This window comes from Achroia grisella, unplaced genomic scaffold (genome assembly GCF_030625045.1).
Source record: "Achroia grisella isolate CSIRO2021 unplaced genomic scaffold, CSIRO_AGI_Agris_v1 utg903, whole genome shotgun sequence".
Lineage (NCBI taxonomy): Eukaryota > Metazoa > Arthropoda > Insecta > Lepidoptera > Pyralidae > Achroia > Achroia grisella.
The window spans coordinates 1230333-1254992 of NW_026713061.1; the positions used below are offsets into that span (position 1 = coordinate 1230333).

Below are 24660 nucleotides of genomic sequence, written 5' to 3' on the forward strand. Positions count from 1 at the left end.
AGGGAGCAGCAAAATAAATTATATTCTTTCTAGCAAATATTGAAGCTTAATTAAGTTATTTCACTACGTTTGTTATGGTTACTAGAATCCCCAACACTATTATCAAATTTATTGATCTATTGGATCAACTTAAGAGTCAAAAACATTAGCTTTGTATGAATTATTTTTATTCCTAATTCTATAACCTAGTACTAACCTTATTTTAGGTATGGTACCTATAAAAATATGAAAATTACAGAATTAAAAAAAACATTAAAGTATTGGTAACTAGCTATACCCCGCAGCGCTACTTGTGTATAATATGTTCGCCAATGTTTTCGCTGTTTACGTAACGTAAAAAAAATTAAAGTAATTTCCTAATTGGTGAAGAATTTTTATCAGATTTTATTACAAAACGAATAACTGTACAAATAATCAAATCAAAAGATACAACTCGAAATAAGTCATAAATAGTCTTTCTCCCTTACACAGTAAACAGCAGAAATGCATACGTAATGTAATGCTATACTTAATTCGCTCCGTCCCTAATGGCTTGTAGCAATTCCTTGCTATATAATTTACATTTACAGGTCGCGTGTGACATTAAATAGAATTTAAAATGGAATCCGATTTCTGTTTCGGCAAATGTCGACTTTTTACGTGGTCATTAAAAGGAAGTGTTTGTGCACTCCAGATTTATACCACTTTTATGGTCCAACCGTGAGATACTTTTATCACGCCCGTAGTTTTCAATCATAACATTATTTAATGACTTTTATTATTGCAGTAATTTCTCCAAAGAGCTTATAAACGAGAAACTGACGTCTCAATTTTTTAAAATCACCTAATAACTTCTTTTAGAGCTGAAACTTGAGTTTAAGAGCTACTCTTTAGTGCAGTAATCGAACAGTGCACCCCGTTCCGTAAATGGGCTTACGGCGCAGACACATGTCTGTTCAGATATACATGTACACCTGTGTTTATGTTATCGTTCCTCAGAAATGAGGTTTATTACCTACGCTTTGTCCTGGGCCGTGCTTAGCGCCCATGTAAAGTATAAATCCTTTCCCAGTAAATTGCTCTCATCTCTGGGGTAATGCGACTGAAAACGTTTCTTATTTTATTTCCTTTCATTCTACGCATCGTTACCCAATCTTTTATTTATGCAATGGCATCCGATTATTCTTTTAGCTTTGTTCCAGTGTAATATTGTATTATAATAAAGAAAATGTTAACTGTCTCATACACATAATTTCAATTCTAAGTATATAATACTTAGAACTAAAGTTATGTATATGAGACAGATTGGTATTGTCAATGTTTTTAAGATTTAATTTTTTTTATTAACTTCTTTATTTATAATGAATTTTTTTATTGTAGGTATATAAGAGGTCTATAAATAAAGAATGTAGCATTCTGAAAATAAAAGTGTGTCCAGTAAGAATTGACATATAGCTTACATAATATTATTTTAAAAGTATAAGTTAATAAGATAACGTAATTAATTTCTATTATAACAGTTCCATTATTACCATTAAATATTATACATTTTTTCATTTCAACGCCTTCATTTTTCTATTTCAAAGTTGTGAAAGCTTTTATTTGAAAAGGGTGTATTGAAACGAGTTATTCAGCCCAAAGGATCTCTTGGATACTTGCAACCCTCGTGTTACTGCACACATGCTCTGCGTAAAAGCGCTCTTTTGAGACGTCTACCGAAGAGAGAGGGAACCACTGTATTTCCACTTGCAATAAATGAGACTCGAGTGGTGTGTCATATTCGTATTATTCTTTTTAATAGGAAAAGCAACTCTGTGTTTAATATCAGTAAAAGCGACGTACATTTTATTTTAAGTCTGTAATAAAAATGATACGTATGAATGTAGTGTTGTGTAGGTGTACGAGTCAATTTGAAAAGTGTATACTCTTTTTTTATAGTTATGTTGTGGATTAATTTGCTTGAAAATGTATGCAACGTACTGACCATACATTGTAAGTTAAGATACATCAGTACTATGAAGGTAGTTCTGCAACAAAATCTATGAATGACATATTTAACAACAAAATACGTAATCCTATTTTATAACGGTCTCTTTAAATGATGATATAGAGTTTGCTCTTACATGTTATTATTTTCGTAAAACTTTACTATCTCTTTTATTATTGTTTTGGGAATTCCTTAAGTGTAGTTACAGTTCAGAGCAGAATTATGTACAACATAAGTTTCTGTACAATAACCTGGTTTTGTATGTGAATAAATGGTGTGCTCAGCTATTACGTATGATATAATGATATAAGGAGCAGGAAGTTGCGGCAATATAAGTAGGAAAGTTTTCTTACGAGTAAAGCCGGGCGTGCTCAGGGGCCATCTGATGAGTTTAAGAAGTTGCTCCTTCCTCATGCTTTGTTCTATCCGCGGGCGTGTTCTGAACGCTAAATAGAACAGCTGCCAACTTTCGACGATGCATTTAATAAGTTGTGGTGTAGTAATGATAATGTTATGGCAGATATATTTCACACAAGTCCTTACCTCTGATTAAAACTAATTAAGCATTTGAAATGAGAACTTGTTTGGTCTACGCAACTGAAACATTAATAAAATAGACGTCAATATGGTATCAGAATCTAGTAGGTTCGTTTGCACAAACCCTTGAATTTAATTAGAATAGTACTCGTACTAATGAAATAGAAGTTTGCAACTTAGATGCTGATGAATGATTCATATTTCCCGATGAGAAAGGTTTTAATTAAATTTTAGTAAGTATACATATTGTTGAGGGAACCGAGTTGAACGGATGAAATAGAGTAAAGATGAACTAAAATAATCGCTGTAATGAAAACAATTAAAGTGTAAATAGTGAATTTAATTAAATCGTATTGGTTTTAGTTCTCCAATGACTGATCAATTAACATTGTAAAAAAGAATTTAGGCAACTTACCAATTTATATTACGATTTACCATACAACATATGTGAAAGTCCTTTATCCCAGATAGGGTAAGGCATTCTATTATTCTCAGTTGTTAGTTATTATAATAATGTAATCATTAATACATTAAAAGTTTATTTTATGATAATGTTTTATGACTTTGTTGATCAAGATCATGCACAGAAAATTCATATTTTTAACGGTAATGGAATTACCATTTTATAAGTACTTACCATGCATGCAGGCGTACTTTAATAACGTATCGAATGCGGCGTAAATATTTAAATATCTAAGTATTTAAATTTCCGTGAAATATTTTGGAAAAGCTTTTAACTTTCGCTTTCAATTTAAAAACAATTAACTCAAAACTCGTCAGAGTGAAAAGAGACGTGACCTCGCGGGAGTCAAGTTCGGTTTAAAATCTACGATGTTAGGAACAGCCTATAGATGCTATTATAGGTATTACATTGAAGTCATTATAATTTATGTAACATAGCTAATATTACAATATATTTACCACTATTTCATTTGTTTGAGATAAAAGATTGCGTATATCTGTCTTTGTGACATAATGTCACGTCTTTCATTAACACACGGCTAACTCTTTTATAAAAGATGACAAACATACATACCTGCAAATTAGTGTAGATAACTGCTTTTCTTTACCTATCCTTAGACTATTTAAATATTATTGATGCAACAGAGTTACCATGTTATCTATAAAAGTTTATGGCAATCAGATTTCATTTTATATCTACATTCATTTTATTCTACAGGAAAATTGTAGAATCGACTCGCTGTGTCGAGTGAGACGAAATTATTGATTTCAGCGCAGTGAGAGCGCAAACTTTTACATTTGCTGTCTTTACCCGACAAATTGCTATCTAAAACCATTATTTTCTTCTCATGTTTTCTTTAAAGATATTCTACCTAAATTAAAATTATGTAATTAACTTTAGTTGCATAAAATAACCTTTTCTATTTCTTCCTAAGGTATGTGGCGTGAAGGTTAGAATGCAAAAGTTTAATTCACTTATTTTATAGCGCAATTTTTGCTTTTCTTATATCTTAGCGTCCACTCACGCCCGGGCGGTGTAAACCAACGGTGCATCACGAACTTCTGGCTAATGACTTGAATGGCTTCATTAAGAGAGTTAGCCTGATACGTGACTAGAAATTCTAGCTGCCTTAAACCTGCCGTAACTGGGTGCTCGTCGTGAAAATTTAATAGGTATTTTTTTTGTAATCGTATTAGCATATGGAGCGAGATTTCAAACTGAAAGGTCAGAGTGTGTTGGGAATGCTCGTATTGTTCGAATCGTAACACGTGTGCAGTATGTGAACAGTGTATTGACGGGCTGGTGCTGGTTAAAAATAGAGAACCGGACATTGAACCGGCGGCTCCGGACATCGCTGTAATGAAAGTGTCCCATCGCGCGGAGTTTGCGTTTTCGCAACTGCATGGATTGAACTCATTTTCCTATACTTCTTGTATATATAATATTAATTTCTGTTAGAAAATTTTCTATGGAATAGGTATATGTTATATGACTGATGCTTCACCTGATGGAAAGTTGCGACTGTTACCACTGTCGTGGGTCGCCAGTCTGAAGTGCTAATCAAAGCAAGTACTTAAATACTTATTCCTCTTTTATATAAACTGTCCTTGTGTAAATAATAATTAATATTTCGTGCTGTAACAGAAAATAAATTAATAGTGGGTTATAAAATGTATAAATAGAATAAACGGTACCTTTATAATTTTATAATATAGTCTTAGTAGAAAACTATCTTAATAAATTGTTAAATTACACAATAAGGCAGTATTTTAACAAAAAGTACGTATACTTTGTGTACATAATAATTTAAAAGCGTTCGCGTTCCGTTCAGTTGAAGTAGAACGTTGTCGCAGTAACTGTTATTAGTTCAGTGTGGCATGTATGTACACATTAGTGGATTGCTACCACTACTCCTATATGATTAGTCGCAGTAGGCACGCGCTGTAACCGAACAGGTGCTTTTACTGCACCTATTAATAGACAATACTTGTTTATGGGATCAACGAGTTCCTATTTTTTTTATGAAACTAGTGTAGAAAGACTTCATTCATTCTTTAATTTATGTAGTATTCGAATAGAAAGATTTTCTTAAATATTCGATTCCAATTCAATTACAAAACAAATAAAAATATATTTATATACATGAACTATATCAGCATATATCTGTAAAAATAAATATCGGATAGATAATGACTTAAAAAGGTAAATACCATCGAATACCGTCTATTCTTGGCAAATTCGAATTGATCCAAACCGGTTCATATCAAGAGGCACAATACCATGCAAACGATTAGATACAAATCTTTCTTATTCATCATAGATGTTTTTTTTTTCCAGACATAGTAACCAATGGAGGGTTACTATACCTACCTACCTACCCCTACCATCGCCTATATACGAAAATAGTATCACGGACATCACGTTATCATGTAATGTCCGTGATACCACTCGTACATGAAGTCAGGAGGAGATGTTATTTCACTCAACCGAAACATCCTTACCAAGCAAGCTGCTTGGCGGCTGAATAATGTACATACATAGGTTCACACCTTCACAGTCGTCTTCGTCCTCATGTTCTGCGGAATATGAGGACGAAGACGACTTTATATATATTTTTTTAAATAAATTTATTATTCTAGTATTTTACTTGGTTATTAAATTAAAATTTATATTCACTAAAAGTAATACGCTCTTTGTCCACATATAATTCGTAACTGTGAAGCACTTCTGTAAATATTTCTACAGAGTCTCTTTGTTTGATGTGACATGCCTTGCGTGGGCTTGACCATTGTCCCGGATTGTTTCGTGCCCTTTGATATAATAGCGTGCGATAGAGGTATAACTGATGCTCTGATTCTAAACTGTTTATATTGTGGAGTGTGCCATGATTTTGTTTCATCACTTGAAGTGTACTCGTGTATATGTAATGAACGCATTCAGTGACGGGGGATCTCATTGTACTCATATATTTATAATAGTTGAGCAATATGTTGATAGTATTTGTAAAGGCAACTGTACTACTAAGTGTGTTATTCATACTAATTTTATTAATGCGAAATGTGCTTAGATTTCTATGCCAAATGTGTTTCTATTGTATTCTTGTAAAGACTATTTAACATTATTCAGGTCTTTAAGGGTTGAAAGTGGTACCATTTTGCTAAGTATTTAAGGTATCCTAATATTAATATAGAATATATCAATATCTTTATCTTAGCTATTTCAACTGATTACGAGATATCTTTTCGAAAAGAAGCGTTTATTTCTCTATTGGCCCCATCATATTTTATTGCGTAGTTCAGTTTTTATAGAGCAAAATACATATATTATATAAAAGTGTTGTTTTAATATAAGATTTCATACCGTTTATTATTTTCCAATAAACTACAAATACCTTTAATTCGTTTTACGTCGTTACCAGACGAGAAATTGTTGATCACTACATAAATAAAGAGGAAGATGAATGAACTATTATAAGTTCAGTAATTTTTTTCATAATTTTATACAGTAGAATATAAAATACGTCTCCCACTCCTATAGAGACAAAGGTCAGTCTGTACTATTCCGGTCTATGTTATTCCAAGCGCGCCTGATGCTATTACTTATTTACAGATTCACATCCTCTCTCCGTGCGACAATGACTATATTACTTGTCTGGGCATCTAGGTAATTGTATTTAGATGCCCATCACACAAGTGATATAGTCTCAATATGTGCACTACAATTTGTAATGACTGAAAGGTAGTAGCAAATCCTGGGCGTATTCTCAAATACGCTGAATAGGCACGCCCATTTCGTGTACCGTACCGTCACAATGTTGTCTGTTAAACTGATGAATCAAACGAGACTTGGAAGGAATAATAATTCTCAAATATCCTGATATCCTGTAAGATTCACTACTAGGAGCTGGGTTCAAGTTATGTTTTTAAATTTACAATATGTATTTATAATGCACGCAGAAAATACTATTATCCTTATTATTATACTTACATTATATGTATATAACTTTCATATTAAAATGATAAGTGCTATAAATATGAAAGTAATTAAATCATACAGTGAATGGTTAAATAATTTTGTTAATCAACAGATCCACAGAAAAAATGTAAACTGTGAAATGAAGTTATTTTATCTACGAGTATCTATTTCAAAATTAAGAATTTAAATATCGGTTTATCAAAAACATAGGTATTTAATTAGTTTGTAGGATTGTAATATAAATTGTATTTACCTAATATGTCTGATAATCCGAGTGGATTCAATATTTCTTAAAGAATATTATTGAAAATTTCAAACTTCTAAATAGCAAAATGGATTGTCTATTGCCCATTATATTAATTATGCTTTTACAAACCAGTATAGGTATATCACACGTCACTTTTCAAAAACTGTCAGAAATATTATTGCATGAAATAAACTGGCTGCCTTCCTGTAATATAATTCTGACCGACACCGATGTGGCTCTAACAAAGCAAATAAAAGGATTCGTGAGCATAAAAGTTTAGATTATAGGCAGTAAGTTAAGCTTTATTGCGTCAGTGTGATGTGGGTATCCTCCGGTATTTCACTTTATACGGGTTCCGCCCATACTTGTTTAACTTCATATAAAAGCGAAATTTGTCCCTATACTGATATTTCGCAACTTTCTAATAGTAACCCAGTGTTGCAGTTTATCACACCACTTTACTTGCGATGGTTGCGAGTTTGATAATCTCGCGATACACACAATTGAATTAATAAGTATGATTTTTCTATTGGTCTGTGTATTTTCTATGTAGTTTATATAATGTATTTACAGAAATATACATGAAAACATCGCAAATTGGGATCCATTTTAATGATACCCTTTTTTTGCAATTGCTTTTAATTTATGACAATAGACGCTATTTTAGCACTAGTTACAAACATTTATAAATTATATATACGGCATATTAACAAATTTCAAAAATACTTTAGAGAATAAGAGCATTATTTATCGAAAAAGTAAAATATAAACTGTCAAGCACTAGTTGCGAGGGATGAGGCGAGGTAATAAAAATCAGCCGCGTTTGGTTGATTCGTGATTGGTTTAATACACAGAGTTATTTACGAAATACGTGCTGTGATTTTTCTATTTAATTCTAATCTTTCAAGCCAAAAACGGAATTTCCAGAATACTAATGTTTTTCATATGTATTTACTTACACCTGCGTAATGTGTAACATAATGTCTTATTTACTTAATAGATAATACAAAAATGAAACTATTTTGATGACTTTTACTTTATTAGATGCTGGTGCTTCTCATGTGGTCCTATAATAATTTAATCAAGATCTACCTGTACTTTTTTAATTATACTTATTAAATGTATATTTTAAGTTTAACCGTAATATTCGACTTACATTTTTTCATATATCTTTGCTTAGTTTTTTTTTATAGAACGTTATTTAATCTATATTGATAGAAATAAATTTTATTTCTAAATGCTAACATAATTTGTAACATTAATGAACAAAGGAAGCTTTATCTTAATATAATATATAGGTACTTATTATTTTACTGTTTGCATTTAGTCTAATGGCCGTTTTCAGTGTAAGATAATAAATCTTGATTACAACTTCTTAAAAGTTTTATCGAGTTTTCAAAACAGTGATGCGAATAATATAAACAATTACTTTTACTTGCCGGTTATTATTTCTAAAACAATATAAAACTTTGCAATTTTCTATTCTCCTCTTCCTATTCCGTCCTAATATCATCCGTGCACTGAAATGCCGTTTGTACGTTATATTTTCTCAAAAAGACATTTGTACCCGTAAATTTTTATAATTCTTTTTTTAAACTTAGTAACAAGTTTAAAAAAAGAATTATTAAAATTTATGTCTGATTGTATGTCTACAAAACTACAATGAAATCGCGGGCATACGTAGTTTAAAATAAAACATATTCTATATATTTATAGAATGTACTGCATCGGCTTTACACGCTAATTTAATTTGCGGTTAATTCACTAAAGACGGAGACACCACCTTTGGGCGAAAGGCTCTTGAAAGTGTAGGCCCGTATCACGCTTAATGAAGCCGTGCACAGCAGTTTTAATTGCTCGGACAAGGCCCGTATACCACACTCGAGTCCCCAAATGACCCGACAAATTGATGGGCACACGCGATCCCTTACTTACATTATTATAGCTATTTACTGTAATAACACTTTTCAACTTAGATTCTAATCCGTTTTTTGGAATAATAACTATCACTTTCATGAATATCGATAGACATATTTACAGAGGTATTTTAAACAGAAGGCATTTATGATTGTTTCAATGTATTTAGTGTAATTTTAGATAGTAAGAATATATACAAAATTCTACTATCTGTTCACTTTATTACTGTGCTACTTATTCTAGGTTAGTAATTACGAAACTCTAGAAGTATGTATATATCCTACGTCAATTTGCTTTACTGTTACCAATATCAATTCAAATCAAATGAAAAATCGATATATAAATATTACATTGGCTGTCAATTTATCTTTTTCATAGCCTATATTAGAAATAGTATCTGAAAGACCGAAATATAACCGAAAATTATATACTTACTTAAAAATAACTTTAAAATGTGCACAACTGTACATCAACTTAGCCTAATTTTGAATATATGTTTGCACATACTTTGATACCAACATATATTTAGCTATATCAACCAGAAATTACGCTAACTCTTACCTATTATATAATATTGTTATAAATATATAATCGAAGAATTAAATATTTATATATGCGAAAGACGAAGTATTTTTTCATCATAATGATATGATAAAATATATAACTCGCGTTAAACATGACTTTTTGCAAAATATGACATATTAATATTTGCTCTAATGAGGCTTTATTCTAAAAAATACATACGACAAACATGCATGATGTTAATTGCCATCAGCGCCGGCGGTGGCACCAATTTTATCGTACAGTTTCATTGGCCCGTTATACCATCTGTTACATTCAATGCTAAACAGATATTATGTCGATTAATGTTTTAGTTCAGTGGCCGTGCAATGTGCAATTTTATAGCGGTCATGCCTGTTGTGCAGAACATTATTGTCGCTTGATTATTTTGTATCGTTTTTTAATATGGATCCATACATGTTAGTAACAATATGTGGCTACATTGTGTTTCTAGTTTATTATATGCTTTACAGCTAACATAATTATGACAAAGGTCATGTCAATCTAGACTTAACCAATGGTCTACATTCGACCAAAGGATTGCTTTGGTAGATATTATAAAGAGAGTATTGTATACTGTAATAGAAGCGGCAGTGACTGTTTTTAAAGACCAATTTATACAAAACGGGCTCTATTAAAAATGCAGCCAATAAAATAACCTTTGGGATCATCTATGAATAATGTGGTCTATTGTTGAAGATGAGAAAACGATCTTTTATCACGTAAAGTCTCTTATTTTAACTTAAAATGAATCTTCAATTTTTACTGTTATTCTTTTGGTCTAATTTTATTACCAGCATTATTTAATATTTTTCGTTTTCTTTTTCAGGTAATAACTTAGTCGTGACGTCCTTATAAGAAGTGGATTGGTAACTAATTGGAGAAATCGCCACATTAATTTGATTAATCTTTGATTTATCTTTATATTTATCTTAACTAACATTTTACTTTAATTATTATTTGCAACTGATTTAACATAACATTTGTTACAAGCCCGACATCCTTGTGCTAATATTTTTGGCCAAGTTTTCACTAGATATTCGAAATCATTAGCATTAAATTATATTAATTGTGAAAATATTTTAAATAAACTGACTCACACATGTGAATGTGGAACCTATCTTGGAGTAAACCAATCAACATTGCGCTCTACAAAGTAAATATATATTAAAAACTAGCTGACCCGCGCAACTTCATTTGCGTCATATTTCGCCCGTTTTTCATTGCAGCTCCTACTGGTCGTAGCGAGATATTATATAGCCTTTCTCGGCAAATATCTACCTATCGCATACTAAAAGAATTTTCACAATCTGTAATAAATTCAGAGATACTACCTACAACCAACTCGTCATTCTTGTGAACTGATCTAAATATTTATTTTTTGTGAACCGATCTAAATAAAGCAAAGACTATTAATTACACTTTAGGTAAAGATTATACATATATGCAGAACATGAGTAATAACACCGAAGGTTTTCTACATACATCCTTTATTTATCAAGACTATATGCATATATATATAGAGTTTAGCTTAAAGTTATACAATGTACACCATCTTTAAAAAAATCTAGTTTTTTTATATAAACGTTAAATAAAATTTAAAATTAACCGACTGAGACGTTTCTAAAATTATTACGTATATACACACAGACACATTTTAACATTAGTCTGTATTACGTTGATAAAATCCCCCAATAATAGGTTTTCTCATATATATTTTGGAAAGATAGTGAACACTTATATTTTATTACATGTATAGATATTTACACGTTACACTCAAAACTATTTACACGTTCGTGGTTACTATAACTATAACTAACTAAATAAATAAAGAGATTCAAATTTATAGTACTCCTTTTGCTTTTTACCCATGTTTAAACAGAAGGTAATTTCTACAAACAAATCATTGTGTCTTTATTTCTATATAATACCAGCAATTATTACGACATTAGGCTTGAAAATGATGCTCTATTAAATTGTTAAAATAATTATAACTACACCATTTCAATGCTGATACATTTGGAAAATTATAGTTCGTAATCGTCAAATTATAATAACGAAATCACGATGATTAATGATAAGAACTTTATTTATTGTTACTTCGTTTATTATTTTTAGACAGACGTCTATGGACATTGTTACAAAATTACAAAACCGTCAATTATAAAATTTTCAGAATTATGTCACATTCTAGAGACGTAGGCTATGCAGAATATGTAATGTCATATTGTAGTACATTTTATGATTTATTTGTTTCGTAATGCATGATGATTAATATTCTCTTATAATGAATGACAGAGTTCTAAGATAAAAGAGTTTAATTTAGAATCGCGTCTAAGCAAGTAATCATGTGTTATATATATATATATATACATATAGTAGATTATAGCGTTACGATTTGACAATGGCTCTACATAAGATACAATTACTTGTTGTAGATCTGGGATTTGGATTCTATAAATCTGTCAGATTCACATCTTTACGACATCAGATCATCAGTAGATATGTATTAATTCTTATGAAACCGTTTTAATATAGATTTAACAGTGTTATAGTGCTAAATTTAAAAGAAATGCTGTCATATTTCTTGCTATTGTATAAAATAATAAAAATAATGCTGACAAATTCCGTTTTACACTGTCGTTCGCTCTCGCTGTATCAAGCTCGTAAAGCCGAAACTAGATTCAACTTATTAAAGTTTCATGACTCCATTGTCTGCTTCATCTGTAGGCACTCTGCAGCTCCTAGCGATACGCGGATTTTATCTACATTATATTATTGAACGCTTTTCTCATAATACCTGTGTAGAATCTAATGTGTATGCGTCGCTAAACTTATTATTTAAAACATATACATAATTTTATATATTAAATTAATTTTTAGAATATACTCTCCAAGGCTTTGACCTGTGTTTAGATTAGAAGTAAGATAAATAATCTCAGATCTTCATTATACTTTTTCTGATTTCTTAGATAGTTTTTGTTTTTTCAGTAGGTAATTTAGAAATTTATATAGTTTATTTACAATATAAGACTCATAGAGTCAAGTGACATTTATGTTGCAAAAAAATACATTGCAATTGTTTTTAATTTTTCTATGAGGAATATAAAAACCTTCTAAAGCAATCTCATAGAAAATATAATTACATAAATTAAGTATACTAAGGTAACCATTTTCATTGGATTTAAACCAAGAAAATTCTAATCCATTATTGAAATCATTTTCCTATTTCTCTTGTGAATATAATGACTACAACACATTATTGATCGAAATAATTTATGGCGCGCGTACTTGATCATTAAAAAAAATAGAAAAAAATCTAGATCCCTCGAATCCGTCTCGCACTTTACCTGTTTTTTTCTTATAGATATTCACACAAACCACTCGTGCGAAGCCGCGATAAACGGATTATATTCGATATACCTACCTACACTCAAGACACTTTATATTTTAACTTGATTACGTGTCAGAAAAAGTAATAAGATTGATAAGCATTTTAGTATTATGAAAATGAAGAATGGCAGTTTCATAAGGATCATTAATCAAGAGATCATTTACCAAGTCCAATATTGATTTATTATTCTAAAAGTTTTTTTTAAACTTCTGACAGGCATCATCAGTATAATCAAATAGGTACATGTAGTACATTCATTGACTAATTTGACGATGTTGTTATACCAGTTATCGCTGGTAAGCAATGATAGATTTCTGATTAGGATTTGAATAAATATTATATTATGGTTGAGATTTAACAAATTGTATATATACATTTGTAATTATGTAATTGCCTTTGGATCAAGCCCGACAAGGTGTCACGGGCTAGATAGCGAAACCTCGGCTTAGCGGTCAGGTAGTAAGCCGCCTGAAAACTATATGAACTCATTTAACGCTACACGAATTTAAAAGTTTTTGATTAGATATATATTGGATCTCTTATAAACGTATATCTTTATCTTTATGTAATTCTAAATCTGGGTTAAACATATGTGGAATATTTCTGATGTTATTCAAGGTTATGTATTTCTTTTTACATTGATTTTGTAATTTACATTGTAGCGGAAATTCGGCTTTAGTTTTATATTAGCTATGAATTAGTAAAGACCTGTTGACACCGACAATTGTAATGTCAAAAGTTTCTGGTAGGATCTTAGTAATTCTAAATTCAAATGCAATTCTAAATACACATGATGGTGTAAAATGTGAGCATTGATTATGAAAGGACATATGGATACTATAATGTAAACACATATTACTCTTCGGAAAATAAACATGTTCGCTTAGTTAAAGCCGCGAGAAACAGCTACTAATAAACATGGTGACACAGCCGTTATGAACAATGGTATTACATTGATGTCCAATAGTATATATATATATACGGGATTTCTACTCATTTTCAGGCGGCATGTCATGTCGAGTAGGCCACGAGGAAAGCACGCGGCGACGGTAGTGTAGACATGCGCAGTGTAGCAACGGCGCCTGCCGATTATGAGGCGGGGAGGGCATTTGGTTGCAGGCCAACAGGGGGGTTTGACCCACCTCTCACACCTCGCAAACGTTATTAAAACCCCTATATTTTACGGAATCCGACGAGTGTCATTTATGTCTCTGTTCTCTCAACAATCAAGGAATCAAAATCTAATTTTCAGTAATTATCGGCCATTCTGTACTTTCATTCCGACGTAAACGTAATTAACGAGAGTATACTTTTATTGATTGATATTGAATAATGTTGTTCCTTTACATAATTTTATCCCAAAAATGCTACATCACTGTGGATAACTACGTTATCAGTTAAAAGGCAGTCTGATCCTAACATGGCGTTTTAAAAGATTGGCAACAGTCCATATATTGAATTTTAGAGGTTTGATAACTTTGTAGACCTTATTTTCCTACCTATCAACTTTATATTGGAATCTAATTCTTCTTTATCTTCAAATTCTATCAAATTCTTTATTACATTTTCATAACCTAGAGATCTTCCCACGTGGTTCTCACATCATTGTACATTTGTACATATAGACAATGTATTTTCTACTGATAACAAAATTTTATTATAATTTATGGTACCAAGTAGTAAACAAAATACATCATTTATCTATTCATTACTCTTTTATCTTATTTTCAAATTCAATCTCATTCTCTGTGGGGTTTGGTTTCCTTGTTCATATTAAAAAGTTAGGTACATATCTGTACATATAAATATATATGTCTTTTCATAAAACACGAAGTCAATATATGATAGAGATATTCAGTGGATTACATATATAGTAGTAAATATAATTTATTTCGTTCCGATTGCAGTTGCACGTTACATACAAACTGTTACTTAGCAACAATACTTATTTTAAATGTGATGGATTATACTTTTTCTACTACAATCAATGTGCCTAATACGGTCCCTTAATCCATTACATTTAAGACATTCTACATCTCTACATTTAAATAACATACATAATATATATACAGAAGAGTATATATATACCAAAATTAAATCTGTTAAAATACTAACAATTTCTGTTGGACCTATACGGCCCATAACCTGATAGAGATATTCAGTGGATTACATATATAGTAGTAAATATAATTTATTTCGTTCCGATTGCAGTTGCACGTTACATACAAACTGTTACTTAGCAACAATACTTATTTTAAATGTGATGGATTATACTTTTTCTACTTCAATGAATGTGCCTAATAATATATATGTATATATATACCAAAAAAAAGGCCCGTTAAAATTGGTCCAGCAATTTCAGAGATTAGACGGAACAAACAGACAGACAGACAGACAAAAATTGTAAAAAATGTTATTTTGGTGTATGTACCGTATTTATATTCATATGTATGTAGTAAAAAATGGTTATTTCAATATTCCAAACAGACACTCCAATATTATTTATATGTATCATAGTAATGGATTAAGGAATACCTGATAAAAATTTAAACTGTACTTTAAATTACAACAATTATAAAAAAAATAATAATGTACTTTTAATATATAGTGACATCATCAGTCTAAAAATTTGGTTACTATTTCCGATATCATTAATCAGCACACCGACACACTTAATTGTATTTACGTCTGTGACCGCCAGACATTCGTCGCGTTAAACTTTGTATGTTACTTGCTTTTTCTTGCAACGTTACTCAGCAGGGAGTAAATAAAAAAACATGCAACGGCGAGAGTCCAAAACAAATAGCAATCACATAAAATCCTGAATGCAGTAATAGTTCATACATATATGTATGTTTTTACTTTTGGCGTGCGTCCAGAATATGTCTAGGTACAAACAAAGCTGCTACTGTGCTCTGTAGTAGGCCATTCCCCTTCGTTGTTTGGTACGACGAATTTCTCGAATTAATCTTGATATATGAGATACGGTCACTGTGCTATGCATGTGATATACAGCTTTCATAGTATATATTTTCTTTGGATAATAAAATTCATGTTTAGCTTAGCTTATACTGCCGCGTACAGAGTTGAGGGGCGTTTATGTTTTAAATATTTGTGCAACACGTAGACAGATTTGAATTTACGTAGGTCACATTTTATAAAAATAAAGTAGGTATAGTAATATTTTCAGAATAATGTTAGTTGATTAAAATGTTTAATAAACAGTCTTGACAGCATCTAAAACTATTCTGATAAAATTTGCATAATAATATAGCGTATTTGCATGACGATCTTTGAATATTCTTTTGCCTGATAACTTCAAGCAAAAAGAAATAAATTTTCATTTCAGTTTTCTTTGAGAATAATTGCGACTAAAACGAGATTAAATTCGCGTATCGTCTAGATATATATATACATTATGGTATATTTAATATAATACACAATATTTAGGGTCATTGTATTATGTTTATTTGTCTTTAAAACTAGCTACACCCGAAACTAAAGCCGAGGAATAGGATTATAGCAAACGGGGGATTTATACCGCGGATTTACGAGAATCCTCCCGGACAAAACGGGATACCGCCTAGCCTGCTTGTTAGGACCTATGATAATGCGTGTTGTTTGTATGTATTAGAATAACCATCCCAGTATTTACACGCGTTCATGTTTCTTTCACAAAACATGTTGCAATATATTTGTTACTGTATCCATCAATAGATGTTTGACATTGATTATTGACATTCTTGATGTAGAAAAACCGATTTCTTAAATACACTTATACACATTTATTTTTTGTATCAATCAAATCAATCATCAAGTTTTAATATATATAATAAAGAAAAAGAATATATATATATTCTTTTTCTTTGTTACGTAATTGATGGAATTTTAAAAGTTTGTGAATGCTTTAAATAAAGTTTCTTATAAATATTAGTTTTCCAAGGATTATATATTCTGTTAGTTCTATTCTAAATAATGTGGCGATTTCTCAACTCTAGTAGTGGCAATTGTAGCTTTAATAATATGCTTTTAATTTCAAACTACAATATCAATCGGACATTGAGCATTGTGTTTTTATTTAATAATAACTTTAAACTTGTAGATAATGTGACTAATGTCGGTGTTGTTTCTTTTTCACGCTAACCCTTTAACAGTGGCTTTAAAATGTAAGTATATAAATATGTATCTTATATGTAAAATTATTTTTATTACAATTATAATTATTGTAATTATACAATACAATATTTATTTATACAGTATATAACATAAATATTTTGTTACACAATTTTGTATGGTGCAGTGTTTCTGTAATCCTGTTTAACATGGATAAAGAAAGGCGCCAACTGGTAACCGCCAAAATAAAATGTGTAGTGTGAATTCGCTTTTTGTTTAAATACAGTACACATTTTTTTATTTGTGATAACTCCGTTTTTATATTTAAATTCCTGTTTCTCTATATGTCATGTAAAATAAAGTAGTTTGAACAAACAAAGAAATTGCATAAATGTTATTTTAACAAATTCTGAGTTTGAATTGAAGATATTATATATTCTATAAAAGGATTGTTACCCGTCCGTATTTGCTCATAGCTACTTTAATCTCCTATATATTTGTTTAGTACAATAGACATTAAATATACAAATCTTCACATTACGTTTTAAGACATCTATTGAATAAACAATTACGTAAATGTTTCAGATACCGATAACCAAAGAGTTATAATCCACGTTAAGGATGTGAACGACGAACCTCCATACTTCATCAACCGCCCACTACCGATGCAGACTGTGGTACAGCTTAATGCAGCTCCGAACACACCAGTTTTCACTCTTCAAGCAAGGGATCCTGATACGGACCATAACATCCACTACTTCATAGTGAGGGACAGAACTGGAGGGAGATTCGAAGTTGACGAACGTTCGGGAGTGGTTCGCACTAGAGGAACAGACCCGTTCCAGTTGGATATGGAGTATGTTTTGTACGTGAAAGCCGAAGATCAGGTAATTTAAATAATGAATACGTACTTAGAAGAGTTGTTAACTGTAGTCGATATGGTGAACATGATACTTTTTTTTCATGCTCATATTTGTGTATATTTTAATTTAACGTAAGACCAAAAGGATAATAACAGCCATCTTTGTTATTTGTTGCTATTTATGTTACCAGAGTGTGGTAGATAATATTGTATGTATTATATTTGTATGTAGGTTCTTTATGTGCAGAAAGCTATTGCATCTACTCTATAACTATGTAAAATAAATAACAACACCAGAGATTCAGTCAGAAATATGACCATACAAATTTATTAGCCATATTTCAACTCACGATGCTTGTATCTAAGGCAGGGTAGCAAAGTACCAGGCCCTATGGCTAAAATCGATATTAAATAATGTATATTAGTTACATATAGTAAATTAAACTAGACAGATGCTCATAGTACCTTTTATAAGTGACCGCAATGACAAAAGTGATTGTATAAAAACAATACCGACAGGAACACTCCTATTTTAAATATGAATAAAAGAATAATATCAGACAGGTAACCCCATTGTCAATCTCTCTCTCTCAAAAAAATAGTTATCCATAAGGTTTTGCGTCTCTGTTGATGTGTTAGTAAGTAGAAATTACTTACTTACTTACTTAATTTATTAAAATATTTTCCTATTTTTACTTCAACAATAAGAACTTTTCAATGTATTTGAAAAGTTTTTTAGACCCGCGTAGGCTGTACAGTTATCTGTTAGTGTGTGAGATCGGTTTGGTCAGGACTTCACACTTTAATATTTTAGTAGGTAGAAATGAACAACTTGCCTGTTTGAGCCAAAAAAAGATTCCTTCTTAGAATGAAGCCTTGTCTGACTTTATAACTGATAAGTAATTCAATATGTTACGCATATGTCACCAAACTTTATGACTCAAATATGAAGCTCTGAATTCAATGATTTCATGTATGTTGAATATTAAATTGAAGATGACAAAGTTTCACTTGCCAATCTAAATATAATAATGTGTAGCAGATCTGTTTATTTCTGGGTGACCTAAATTGGGTCATCTTTCACTGTGTATATGGACGTCAACTATTTTGTTATTGTTATTGGTCAGAAGATTTTATTTGATTAGTTGTCGTCGAGTATTTAGCATATGAAATTTAAAATATGCAAATAATTATTTAATTTTAAAATGCAATTATAATTTTAATATACAAAATTTTGAGTATGGTAAAAATTATTATATTAATTCTAAATACCCTTAGATAATTAATACAGCGCCATCTAGTCCACGATAGCAGAGCTTTTGTTATGGGTACTAGACAACTGATATAAATACTTAGAATTTTTTGTAAATACATACGTGATATATATAGAAAACACCCAGACCGATACAAACTATCACACTCATGAATACAAATATTTGCAACGTGCGAGGAATCGAACTTGCGACCATCGAGAGTAAAGCGGTGTGCTAAACCGCTAAACCACCGAGGTCGTCAATATACACTTTATTATACACATTTTACCCAGAAATTTGGTAATTAAAAAAAAATCATAATATTATAAGTACTGTAAATTCAAACAATTATTATTTTTGTAACTCCGCTACTTGAGGACATTTAATTATTAGTTTCACAAATTCATTCATTGGTCTGTTATATCTTTGATTTGTTATACTTTTTATTTACCCTGGTTAACCCTATGGGTATATAAAAGTATGATTAATAAACTAGTTTCACCGAATCGTGTTACTATGTCAAATGCAGCAATTATTTACGTCCAATTACTTATATAAATATTTCTGGATTTTCAGAGCGGCCGTGTCGATGAAAGACGATTCCAGTCCACTCCCGAGGAACGGCTCAGCATAGTCGGTGGTAAACGAGCTCCACAGTTCTACCTTCCAAGTTACGAGGCTGAGATTGCAGAGAACCAGAAGAAAGATTCAGAGTACGTTTATATTTAACTGCTGTATATACGATTATGTTATAATTGGTATAAACTACATCAATATGTAATGTTTTCCCGGATATTTCAGTATATACAATATCGTTTTTGTAAGGTTTTATTAATTTTAGTTACAGTCATATTGCCTGTATTAAACAGAAACATACATTTATTGTGATGTAAAGTAAACAGTAAAATATATTAAGATGATTATTTCATGTTCTTATTCATTCATAAGGTTTACAATTTTTATATAAACCTGGTTTTTGAACTAGAGTTATCTGTGTGACAAAGTTAGTAGGTACCTTCCGAACAATTGTGGTCTTATTAAGGACCGACAAAACCAGTAACATTGAGATAATGTTGTAGAAATCTAACAAACTTATTATATATACATGTATAAAGATTAGTTATATCTAAAAATTTAAAACAGTATTATTATATTTGCGCAATATTATGTGTGCATTGTATGCAAGTATTGTATTTGTAAGTATCTACGTATTATGTGATGACTGTGTATGTTTCGCATTTGTATATAAAGCCAAGTATATATAAATATAAGAATGTAACAAAATAGGATTTTTAAATGGATTAAACCGCCTGTAAAAATATGGCTACAAAGCTATGTATCTGTGGATTTCGTATAATTGAGACTTTGAGAAAGATCAACTGTGAACTGTTACTGTTCACGGATTACAAGTACAAGGAGTTCTATAATAGAACCCTTGTGTTGTACCTACAAATATAGAATTCTTAAAGTATATTTTTAAATTTTTATAGGGCTTTTCTTCGAATAGGGGTCTTCTTTCTATTGGAGAAATATTAAATTAAGCAAAAGGATATTTAAAAACAACGGAAAGATAAATATTTATAACGCAAAATTTTGATTCCAGTAATTTATATGGTTATTTTTTTCATATTACAGTATTATCTCGGTGAAAGCAAAGTCATTTGCTGATCGAGAAATCCGCTACACTCTCAAGGCTCAAGGACAAGGCGCTGGCACGTTCAACATCGGTCCTACTTCGGGCATAGTCAAATTGGCCAAGGAGTTGGACTTTGAAGATTTGAGGCAGCCGCATGTGTATTCCTTGGTTGTTACAGCAACTGAGGACTCCGGTGGTTTCTCCACATCTGTTGAGGTCTGTTTCTTATTAATCTGCTACTGATTTTATATTATTATTTCATGTATTTATGAGTATTTTTAAATTTATTTTTAGGAAGTTTAACGGTGTAATTTTACATTTTACTTTAAATTTCTATGCCAATTATTTTTTTTTTCTGATAGCCCAATATTTCTCTCTAATACCGCAGATAACATAATATTAATAAATAAGTTATATTTTATGTAAGACTGCTACATACCTAATAGTTAATAGTTTGTGTTTACTAATGTTATAAAGGGTAAATATCTCATTTGCAATATATAAATTTTAAACCCACCAAAACCAATTTTTAAATTCGTACTATACCTATTACCTATTTATTAATGTGGTATACTTAAAATTTGGTATACAGGTATCGAGAATGTATTAGCACAGATAACATAATATTACATAGTATTAGCTACCTACATGTTGTCGTTCAATAAAGCATTTATGTAGATAATGATAAAAAGGTCATCATGTAATTTATCCATTGCACTTAGTTATGTTTGTATCAATAAAGACGAATAAGATAAATTTCTAATAGTATTCGATATATTTATCAGTATTTATTTTTATGCTAGAACTTTTATAAACTCGACCTTATATTTATTTTTCGATAATTTATGACACTCGCAAAGCTGGAATTTAGAATTAGATCAACGTTGGCCATTCAGCTTAATTTTAGTAGATGGATTTTTTATTTATTTTATTTAAACTCTTTATTGCACCAGACAAAGAAAACACACAAAATGATATAATACATAAACTGATACAAAAGGCGGTCTTATCGTATCTCTTCCAGACTACCAGTAGAGAAAGTAACATTAAGATAAGAAAATAGTAGGTGGTGCACGTAATGAACATAAATATACATTTGTACATAAATATATCTATTAATATATATAATAAAATATAAACATACGTAAACATACAATACTTTAATGCACATATCTTCAGAAAATATGGAACTATGAGACAAAGAGGACAATATTTAAAGGGAAAGAAAGTATTTGACAGAGACTTTGAAACTAGCAAGTGACTGAATGCTCCGAATGCTAGGGGGGAGTGCGTTCCATAACCTGACAGCCTGGACAGAAAAGGATTTAGAATAGAAGGAAGTGGAATGAGAGGGATATCTGAGAAGGAGGTTGTTAACATTACGCGACGGATAGCTACTGTTCTCATTGAGAAATGTGAAACTGTCACTGGATCAATTTTGTATAATACTAGGTGTTCGCCCCCGGTATCGGTGGGGTGTATATGTATTATACATATAAACCTTCCTCTTGAATCATTCTATCAATTGCTAAAAACTGAATTCTAATCCGTCGCGTAGTTTAAGATCTAAGCGTACAGACAGCGGGGGTAAATTTGTTTTATACTATATAAAGAAGTAGAAACTGATGCTCGTATGAGATATGGCCATCTATTCCACTTATATAAAATTCTGAGAGTGTGAAAGAAAAGATGTATAAACTAAAATAAGGTATACCAAGAGATTTCAGTTTCATTCAGTTTTAGATAAATATCTTAGAGGTTTCTTTTATTTTTAGATATCCTTTTGTGTTCTAAATAATTCACAATGTACTAATATACTTAGTTAGGTACAGAATATAATACTACAGTTTACTTATTATTACTGTTTTGCTTTCCAGCTAACGATTCGAGTCACGGACGTCAACGATAACGCACCAAAGTTCGAGCTGCCTGATTACCAGGCGCACAACGTTGACGAGGACATACCTCTGGGCACCAGTATCCTCAAAGTTAAAGCCATGGACGCCGATTCCGGAAAGAACGCCGAAATTGAATATTTAGTTTCAGGTACATAACAAATTATATTAAAACAACATACCAATTTTTATGTATGACTACTAGCGCCATCTATATTACTTTTATGTTAATACAACTTTCATATCTACACGACAGATGGCAGTACTTACTCTGTAATGGTTACAATTACCACGGACTATTGTGGTGCGCGAATTCTGAAATCAGTCTCATGTTCATACAAATGTAATATAAACTTACCATTATTTTGAATAATCTTATGTCTTCATTTATATTATATTTTATAATAGTAGATTTTCAACAGTTGTCATAAATAATCAATACACATTGGATTACCAATTGAACGTAACGTATTTTTTTTTAACCTTTCTACGATTGCAGTAAAATTTTATATATCCCGAATGATGTGATAATATACTGACTATCCTGAGTAGGTTTATCAGATGGTTTCTATACATTATATTTTGATTTAATGCTCTAGGAACTATTAAATAAAATTACTAACATACGTCAATATTCCTGTCATGTCATTCAATGTAGGTATAAGTTGATAATCAAACATTACACATACTTTTTCTTAATAGTAGTACAAAGCCATTCATTTTTAATGGCTTTGCACCTGCAATGAATTTCTTCTATTTACGCAAAGTTTTTAAATATAATTCGCACAGTTTATTGCGTTATAGTAAAGAATAAATGTAATTCCAACGATTTCTAAGTCGTATATATTTTGGTTTAGTTTTATAGACAATATTAGATGTACTTAATAATATGTTCCAGATGATCACTTCAGCGTAGACTCCAATGGAATTATAACCAACAATAAACAGTTAGACGCTGATAATAATAATGCTTACTATGAATTTGTTGTCACCGCAAAGGATAAAGGAGAGCCTGCTAAGACCGGAACAGCTACAGTTAGGGTTTACACAAAGAACAAAAATGACGAAGAACCCAAATTTTCGCAACAAGTGTACACTCCAAATGTAGATGAAAATGCAGGACCAAATACTTTAGTGACAACTGTAGTAGCATCAGATAAAGATGGTGATAATGTTAGATTTGGGTTCGTTGGCGGAGGCACTAGTTCAGGACAATTTGTTATAGAGGAAATAACTGGTGTAATTCGATTACATAATAAAGCTATATCCTTAGACAGAGACAAATACGAACTGAATGTAACAGCGATGGACGATGGAGCTTGTTGCGTTAATGGAGATGCTACGATACATACATCCACTGCTGTGGTCGTAGTATTTATAACTGACGTTAACGACAATAAGCCTATCTTTAAGGATTGTCCTAGCTATTTTCCAAAAGTTGAAGAGGGTGCGCCAAATGGTAGCCCAGTTATAAAAGTGCATGCTACTGATGAAGACAAAGGAGTGAATGGGCAAGTGAAGTATTCAATAGTGCAACAGCCAAATCAGAAAGGTACGAAATTTACTGTTGACGAAGAAACCGGGGAAGTGTCTACAAATAAAGTATTCGATCGAGAGGGTGATGATGGAAAGTTTGTATCGGTAACGGTAAAGGCGACGGACCAAGGTGAACCTTCGTTGGAAGGCGTTTGTTCATTTACGGTAGAAATTACAGACGTAAATGACAATCCCCCACTATTCGACAGACAAGTAAGCTATATGAACTGTACATAGTAGTTTTATATGCACGTATACATAACTGCATGACGCACACGTAAGTTAATTTTGCATGAGTATCAGGT

General features: G+C 31.1%; 1 protein-coding gene across 2 annotated transcripts in view; it reads left to right on the forward strand.

Annotated features, from left to right (window-relative positions):
- The window catches only part of LOC131853626 (neural-cadherin), a 338875-nt gene that overhangs the window by 36119 nt on the left and 278096 nt on the right, over positions 1-24660 (forward strand). For both annotated transcript variants that reach the window (XM_059204595.1, XM_059204594.1), the window contains exons 3-7: positions 17759-18060; positions 19865-20001; positions 20924-21140; positions 22802-22970; positions 23718-24568. In XM_059204595.1, coding sequence (XP_059060578.1) covers positions 17759-18060; positions 19865-20001; positions 20924-21140; positions 22802-22970; positions 23718-24568 — 1676 coding nt within the window. The remainder of the gene's footprint in view (positions 1-17758; positions 18061-19864; positions 20002-20923; positions 21141-22801; positions 22971-23717; positions 24569-24660) is intronic.